At 50.9% G+C, this 8,879-nt stretch overlaps 1 protein-coding gene across 1 annotated transcript in view; it reads left to right on the top strand.

The window, feature by feature from the left end:
- The first annotated feature begins 6,124 nt into the window (after positions 1 to 6,124).
- SLC47A1 (solute carrier family 47 member 1) overlaps positions 6,125 to 8,879 on the top strand; it is a 28,854-nt gene continuing 26,099 nt past the window's right edge. Inside the window, exon 1 of the mRNA XM_070357318.1 lies at positions 6,125 to 6,573. Within this exon, the coding sequence (XP_070213419.1) occupies positions 6,439 to 6,573 (135 nt within the window). The 5' untranslated portion in view covers positions 6,125 to 6,438. The remainder of the gene's footprint in view (positions 6,574 to 8,879) is intronic.

Genomic DNA, 8,879 nt, shown 5'->3' with positions numbered 1-8,879 from the left:
TAGCTAGGACTTTGGGTTCCCAATGCAGGGGGCCTGGATTCCATTCCTTGTCAGGGAACTAGATTGCACATGCCACAACTAAGACCCGGCACAACCAAATAAATAAATAGGACACAATGGATACTCTTTAAGGCCCATCCAGCATTAACACTCTAGTCTTCTCTTCAGCCTTGTTACTCTGAGTGTTGTCCTAAAACCTGCAGCAGAGACTGCCTGGGAGGAGAAATGCAGACCCAGACCCCACCCCAGTGCCACTGACCCCTTGTTCATCATTCAGTTGTGTTTGACTCTCTGTGACCCCAGGGACTGCAACACGTCGGGCTTCCCTGTCCTTCACTATCTCGTGGAGTTTGTTGCTTAGACTCATGTCCATTGATTTGATGATGCTATCCAGTCATCTCATTCTGTCACCCACTTCTCCTCCTGCCCTCAATCTTTCCCAGCATCAGGTTCTTTTCCAATATGTCAGCTCTTTGCATCAGGTAGCCAAAGTAGTAGAGCTTCAGCTTCAGCGTCAGTCCTTCCAATGAATATTCAGGACTGATTTCCTTTAGGATTGACTGGTTTGATCTCCTTGCTGTCCAAGGGATTCTCAGGAGCCTTCTTCAGCACCACAGTTCGAAAGCACTGATTCTTCAGCACTCAGCCTTCTTTGTGATCCAACTCTCACATCTGTACATGTGAGATGCTTTTTAAAAACATCTCCTGGTGATCTGCAGATGCTCTCCTACATAAACTTGAGGCTCCTCAGAGGGAAGAATGAAACAACCCACATGAATATAAATACATACATTTTATAGACTCGGGGGGCTAGGATGCCCCCTGGCAGTAGAGAAACGACGTCTTCATTTCTGAGCCATTTCTCCCATCTGACTCCATGGAATTTCTTCAAGTTCAGTGTTTTGTTCCTAGAAACAACAGATACTCACAACCCATTTTCTGGGTGACAGGTGAGCAGATGAGCAGAGTTGGATAGTCCTATCTCCTCATCACCTGATGTAAAATTATGAGCTTTTATTCCACCTTCTCTGGAACCAGGCAGAAGTAATTTGCAGACTCCTCTCTGCCACTCATTAGCCACTTAGCCCTGGGCAAGTTGCTCAGCTGATAGACTCTGTAAACTACCCCGAAGAAATAGGTTAGTGATCCATCCAGGGTTGTTTCGAGGATTATGAACTCCCAGAGGAATGCACTTGCCAGAGTCCTGGATTAAGGTGGGGGTTGGCGATGTGATGGAAAGAGAACGTTGTTACATAAAACCACAGGCAGTGGTGTGACGTGCTTATGGCTGTTGTATTAGTCAGCTTGGGCTGCCATTACAAAACACGTCAAAGACGAAGTGTCTTAACAGAAATTACCATTGTCGTGGTTCTGGAGGCTGAAATTTGCAGAGAAGGTGCCAGCTGACCCAGTTCCCGGTGAGGACTCTCTTCCTGGTGTGTGGATAGCCGCCATTTTGCTGAGTCCTTGCAGGGCCTTTCTCGGTCGCGCGTGGGCCCGGAGATCTCTCTTCCCCTGTTAGAGCCACCACTCTCGTCAGGTTCCACCCTCCTGACCTCATGGCACGTTAATTACCTCCAAATTACCTCCTCTCCTAGAGCTTCTCTGGTGGTTCAGATGGTAAAGAATCTGCCCACAATGCGGGAGACTCAGGTTCAATTCCTGCATTGGGAAGATCCCCTGGAGAAGGAAATGGCAACCCACTCCAGTATTCTTGCCTTGAGAATCCCATGGACAGAGGAGTCTGGCGGGCTACAGTCCACGGGGTCACAAAAAGTCGGATACAACTGAAGCGACTCGGCACGGCATATTTCATGATAAGATTCTTGTTATGAATTAAAACAGATATGTATTTATTTACTTTTAGGTGCACTGGATCTTTGTTGCTGCATGCGGTCTTTCTCTAATTTCAGTGAGCAGGGGCTACTCTCTAGTTGCCGTGCATGGGATTCTCATCGCAGTGGCTTCTCCTGTAGAGCACACGTTTCAGTGGGTGTGGCTCGAGGGCTCTGTGGCACAGGGGTTCAGTTGCTTCTTGGGCACACAGAACCTTCCCGGACCGGGGACTGAACCCGTGTCCCATGCATTGGCTGGTAGATTCTTAACCTCTGAACCGGCAGGGAAGCCTTCAGACATTGTTTCTGAAGCTCTGCCACAGCACAACTGAAGTGACTTAGCACGCATGCACACACAGCACGGAAATGCCTGTGCTCTGGCCAGAGAGCCTTTCACTTTGATTCTTTTAATCCCAGTGGATGAAAAATGGAAGACACCAAGACAGAGACAGGTAAACAGTTTTGTAGGCGTGTTATTCCCTATGAAATGTAACCCACAGAAGACAGGTGAAAGCTACAAGGGTGGCTTTGCAAGTAGACAACTTCAAAGTGTTCCCCAAATCCCCCACAACTACACAGTGGTTTTACCTGCTGTCAGAGGTGAGTCTTTGGAGGGTGTTTTCTAGGTATTGGCTCTAGCAGTGGGGGGTTGCTATGGGTCTGTGTAAACAATAGCTTCCGGGAGCTGAATTGCTATGGATATATTATTACTAACCAAAGTCCATACTTAACTCAGATTCCTTAGTTCTTGCTTAAGGTCCCTTTTCTGTTCCAGGGTCCCACTCAATCACCATGGCGCATTCTGTCCTCGTTTATCTTAGGCTCCCCTTGGCTGTGACAGTTTCTCTGAATGTTCTTGTTTGGGTTGACATTGACAGATTTGAAGAGTGCTTATCAGGTGTTTTCATAGAATATTTCTCCATTGGGATTTGCCTGATGTTTTTCAGATGATTAGACTGGAGGGTTATGGGTTTTGGGGAGGAAGACCATAGAGATAAAGTGCCATTTTCATTACATCCTATCAAGATGCCCTCCTCCCCCCAAATCCCTGTCCCCCGGAACCTCAGGATGTGACCTGATTTGGAACTGGGGTCTTTGCAGATGTGATGAGGTTAAGATGAGGTCACATGGGTTAGGGTGGGCTCTGATCCAGTGACTGGTGTCCTTTAAGGAGAGAAAACAGACACAGAGGCAGAGGTTGGAATTATGCTACCAGAGGCCGAGAGATGCCAACAACTCCAGAAGCCAGGAGAGAGCCCTGGAGCAGATGCTCCCCGAGCCCCAGAGAAGGAACCAGCCCTGTCAGCTCCTGCATTTTGGACTTCTGGCCTTCAGCACTATGAGAGAATACACTGCTGTTGGGTTAAGCCACCAGCTACAGCACCCCTAGATACATACTTAAGCACATACTATGAGCCTGATTTATCACTGTTGATGTTAACCTTGGTCATGGGGCTGAGGTCATCTTTGCCAGGTTTCTCTGCTCTTAAGTCACTGTCTCCCCCTCCACACACACACCCTTCCATGGTGTGCTCTTTGGAAGGAAGTCCCTGGACACAGTCCCGTTGCACTTTATTTTTAAAAATTAACTGATTAATTAATTTTTGCCTGCCCTGGATCTTTGTTGCTGTGGCTCCCGGGCTCTAGAGTGAGAGCTCGGTAGCTGTGGTGAGTGGGCTCGGTTGCTCTGCTACATGTGGAAATGTCCCAGACCAGGGATTGAACCTGTGTCTCCTGGGTTGGCAGGAGGATTCTTAACCAGTGGACCACCAGGGAAGTCCCCACAGTCCTTTAAAGAGTTGGGAATGCTCCATGTCACAGGAGGGTTTATTTGAAGGCTCGTGAGAGTCCTTTGGACAGCAAGGAGATCAAACCAGTCCATCCTAAAGGAAATCAACTCTGAATATTCATTGGAAGGACTGATGCTGAAGCTGAAGTTCCAATACTTTGGGCACCTGATGTGAAGAACTGAGTCATTGGAAAAGACCCTGATGCTGGGAAAGATTGAAGGCGGGACGAGAAGGGGATGACAGAGGATGAGATGGTTGGATGGCATCACCGACTCAATGGACATGAGTTTGAGCAAACTCCAGGAGATGGTGAAGGTCAGGGAAGCCTGGCATGCTGCAGTCCATGGGGTCACAAAGAGTCGGACACAACTAAGCAACTAAACAACAACCATCGTGAAAGAGGCTTTTCTCCTTCCAGTATTCTCATATATGTTGTTACCAAGATAAAGGACTGATCATATATGTTGAAGGACTTAAGTGTAGCAACTTTTAAATTCCTTTAATTAATCCTATTAGCTTTATCCCCATGTAATTTATTTGGGCCATTTGGAATTATAACCATGAACAATGTTTTGGTATCTTCTCAGTAGTCATACATCACATGTCTGTTTCATGACTTCTAACGTTGGCCAGGATACCAGAAGACCATTAAAGAGCTGGGCTTGGAGATGTAGCATACATCCTAGCATTTTTGTCTGGCGGGACCCTCCCTCTGTGTAACTCTGGTGGGACTCTTGCCAGTGACAGACAGCACCCAACCTTTCTGGTATAGAGTTGAGCCAAAGGTTTTGGGTCCAGCCAAACAAGACCCTATTTCCCCGGCCAGGGTGGCAAAGGTAGGCAGGAAACGTAAACAGGGCCAACCAATTTTCTCCGTTTTTGGTTTGTTTGGTCCTGAAGAGAAGTGGGGAGGGTCTTATTATCTGGATCACAAGGTAGGAAAGATGGGAATGAGGATTAGGGGAGGCTACCCTCCCGAATAAGCAAAGAGGGGCTGCCTACAGAGAAAGACGAGGCTGAGGAGTGAAGAGCAAATAGTGGGGAGGGGACTTCCGTAGTGGTCCAGGTTAAGAATCTGCCTTCCAGTGCAAGGGACTCAGGTTCGATCCCTGGTGGGGGAACTAAGATACCGCATGCCACTGCCAGGCAACTAAGCCGAGCTCTGTAACTAGAGAGAAGCCTCCACACCATGATGAAAGACTCGTGGAACTAAGATCCCACATGCCTCAATGAAGGCAAGACTCCATACACCCAATAAAATTAAATTTAATTAATTAATTTTTTAAATGGTTGAGAGAAGAGGGCGGGGAAGACAGATGGGGAGGCAGAACACTCATGACCTTGTTGTAAATCCCTGAAGCCAGACTTCTAGCTGTGTGACCCTCTCAGGATTTATGTTTTCCTTTTTCTAGAATTGGGCCTCTTAAAACAGAGGGAACTTTGACTGTTACTGAAATCACTCTCGTCTTGGTGGCTAACTTTTCTTAGGCAATTACCCTGTACCAACCAGGCTGAGAGCTCTTAGTCCATCTCAACGTTCTTTCTTTTGGCCACCTGACTTGAGGGACGTTAGTTCCCCAGGGGAGGACTGAACCCTTGTCACTGGCAGCGAAAGTGCAGAGTTCCAACCACTGGACCACACCATCTCATTTAATCCTCACCACAAAGGGCGGTTGTAGATATGGTTTCGAGTTCACAGATGGGAAAACTGAGGCTCTGAGGGACCAGCAAGTTGCTGGCGCTCTCCCCATAGACCCTGGTGGTGTCTCCTGAGCCCAGGTTTGCTGACACACAGCCTCTTGGTCCCTTTGCCAACAAACACTTGGCACTGGCCATCTGCCTCTACCAGGATGCAGTCACTGGCCACTGCAGCCCCAACCTTCATCACACCCTGAAAGGATTTCAGAGTGGAGATCAGGAATGAGGCTGTCTGCTCTGGGAAAATCCTGGCAGAACAAGCCTGCAGAAGATATTCTCAGGAGAAGATTTTATGAGCCTAATTCTTGCATCTCCTCATGTCTAGAAAAACACTAAAATCATGAAGGGGGACATCTGCTCCTGACCAGCAGGAAACCTTTGCCAAAGAGTGTGCTTGACTGCACACTGCCCCCTTCACTAAAATAGTGCATAATACTGACCCCCCTCTACCCCTACTCCCATTTTCGGAGCAGTTCCTCAGAGCTCTCTGAAATGTCACCTTCCAGGCTATAGTCCTCATTTTGCCCACACTAAAACTTAACTCACACTCTCTCACGGAGCATTTAAAAAATCAATACCCTTATCCAGCTGTTGGATAAACATCCAAGACCAGAGAACCTGAGTCCTGACGCTTGAAAATGTGGCCTCGTGCGCTATCCTGGCAGAGTCTAAATTAAAGAACGGGCGCACGCGGGCTGGGTGGGGCGGGAAGAAGAGCGTCCGCACAGTCAAGTCCGCACAGTCAAGTCCTGTGCGGTCTCCCAGCCTGCGTGCAGAGCAGGCGCTCCGGGAGCCGGAGGTTTCTGGCTGCGGGCGCGGGCTCTCAGTGGCCAGCCCGCCAGCGCTTCCACGCGGCTTTCAGACCCCCAGCCCTGGGAGGTGTGGAGCCGGCGAGGGCCGGAGGACCCAGCCCCCGCCGCGCTTTCCACTTTCTGCTTCTTTCCGGAGCTTCCTTCAACTGTGTATTCGGAGTCCCGGAGTTGGCAGGCCTTGGCCAGCTAAGCGGGCGACCTGGGCCGGGCGGCGGGCGGCCCGGGGCGGGGACTGGAGCGCGGCTGGCCCGGCCGGGCCTCCCCTCGGCTTCCTGCGTGCTCCCCGTGGCCGGCGCCCGGTACATGGAGGCGTCCGAAGAGCTTACACCCGGGCCGGGAGCCCGGGCGCTCAGCCCGGAGCGCCGCGCGCCGCGCTGTCTGCGGCTGGCCGACCTCCGGCGGGAGCTACGGGCGCTCCTGTTCCTGGCGGGCCCCGCGGTGAGTAGGGGGCCTCACCGGGGGCTGGTCCCGGGGGCGGGGGTCCCCGGGCGCAGAGCTAGCGGGAGGCGGCGGGCGGGCGCGCGCGGGGCCACGGTCCTGGGAGCCTGGAGGCGGGCAGGTCCCGGCGCCTCCGCGTGCGCCCGGGCCGCGCTGGCCGCCCTGCGCGGCTGGACAGCTAGGGAACGGAACCGGCCGCGTCCAATCTCCCGCTCCGGAGCCTTCTCTGGATGAGGGCTCCCGAGGAGCAGGCAGAAGCCACCAGAACCGCAAAACACTGCGGAGAACACCGAAAACTAGCCGTCGATTCTGGCCGTGAACGTGCGTCTCTGGAGTAACTCCAGGTGGGGAGCGGTGTCTTTTAGACCCACATCTTCAGGACCATTTCTTCGTTGCATAAATCAGCCTCTGCCCAAGGAAACTAGCGGCATCCTGCCCCACACGCCCTCCCCCAATTCTTGTGCTTAAAACGTTTTTGATGTGGTTCTCTTTGGGGCTGAGGTTTTTTTTTTCTCCATTATCATTGTCAGTTTAGGACTCTTTCTGTGTTTTCTATTTAAAGGTAATTAGAATTTTGAAACCACAACACCCACAAAACAGAATCTCATCATTGTTCTGCCAGTTTGGGTGATTTTCAAATCAACAGGGTAGGGGAGCCCTTTCTTCAGACAAGAAGAACCTGGGATGGTTCTAAGGGGAGAATAAGCTTTTGGACTGGAGAAGGGAATGGTTCCCCACTCCAGTATTATTGCCTGGAGATTCCCATGGACAGAGGAGCCTGGTGGGCTACAGTCCACAGGGTCACAGAGAGTCAGACACAACTGAGCAACTAACACACAAGCTGTTGGGCTCTGGGGTGATGAGACATTCTGCACCTGCAGAGGCTGAGGCAGACAGGAGTGACCTGATGGTGACCCCGCTGTTTGTGGGATCCTGAGATGCCCATTGTGTTGTACCGGGTGGCATGGATGAGACCGGGAGAAAGCCATGGCTTGAAAATCCATGTAGCGGGGAGCTGTTGGCAGCCAGAGGGAAAAGAACACCTGGTTAGGAATCTTTCTTGTGGGTCCAGTTCTCTGCTTTGGCCTCAGAAGGGAGGTTAGGAAACGGCTATGTGAACCTGAGTCGTCTGGTAACCTCTTCTAGCTTCTGTTAATCCATCCATAAAATGCGGATAATAATACCATGCTTGGCCCAACATTATCTCACAGGTTACTGTGAGAAAGGTCTCTGTAAGGCTTCCCAAGTGGCTCAGCAGTAAAGAATCTGCCTGCCAATGCAGGAGACGTGGGTTCAATCCCTGGGTTGGGAAGATTCCCTAGAGGAGGAAATGGCAAGCCACTCCAGTATTCTTGCCTGGGAAATCCCATGGACAGAGGAGCCTGGGTCCATGAGGTCACAGAATAGGACACGACTTGAGCAACTAAACATGCAAAGCTGCTATTGCTCTGCTAAGTCACTTCAGTTGTGTCCAGCTTGCCACCCCATGGACCATAGGCTGCCAGGCTCCTCTGTCCCCGGGATTTCCCAGGCAAGAACACTGGAGTGGGTTGCCATTTCCTTCCCCAGAGGATCTTCCTGACCAGGGATCGAAACCTTATCTCTTATGTCTCCTACATTGGCAGGTGAGTTCTTTATCACTAACACCACCTGGGAAGCCCCCCAAAAATGAATAACTAAACAAGGTAGCCTCTGAGATGCAGCCCTCCCAGGGCAGGCCCCTGTCTCTGCTGGCCCCCAGAATCACCCAGTCCCCTTGATGGACCTGTCGGTCTGCAGGGATGGTTAGCACATGGCTGACATGCAGCCCCCCGCCCTTTCTCTCTGTACACCTGTGTGTGTGTGCCTGTGACGATGTTAATTATAAGCGTAATCTATGTTCCTTGTAGAAAAAATAAAACCGAGACAAATGAAAGGAAAAATCTCTGAAATGATCTGAGATAACCGGAGAGTTGGGAAATGTTCCTTGCAGCCGTTTGTGGGACAGTTTCTGTCTGACTACTTTATGCAGTCGGGTCATAGAGTTCTGACACCTGTTTAATTGGTCATGGGTTGTATATGGGCCCCTCTTGGTCCCTCTCTGTCTCTGTTCCCCTCTCCTCTGGGTTTTCTGTTTCCTGGGGGCATGAGGGAGGGGAGAGGTGCCCCTCATTGCCTGCTCAGGGTCCCCCTCTTCGCTTTCTGAGGGTCCACCATCCATTAGGTAGGACCTTGGTCTGAGGTTCCTCTCTCTGCTTTTCTGTCTCCCGTTCACCCTATCCCTTCCAGGCCTCTCATATCAACACTGACTCATGAGGATCCAGTGT

The sequence above is a fragment of the Bos mutus genome, chromosome 19 (assembly GCF_027580195.1).
Source record: "Bos mutus isolate GX-2022 chromosome 19, NWIPB_WYAK_1.1, whole genome shotgun sequence".
NCBI lineage: Eukaryota > Metazoa > Chordata > Mammalia > Artiodactyla > Bovidae > Bos > Bos mutus.
This window is presented reverse-complemented; position numbering and strand designations above follow the sequence as displayed.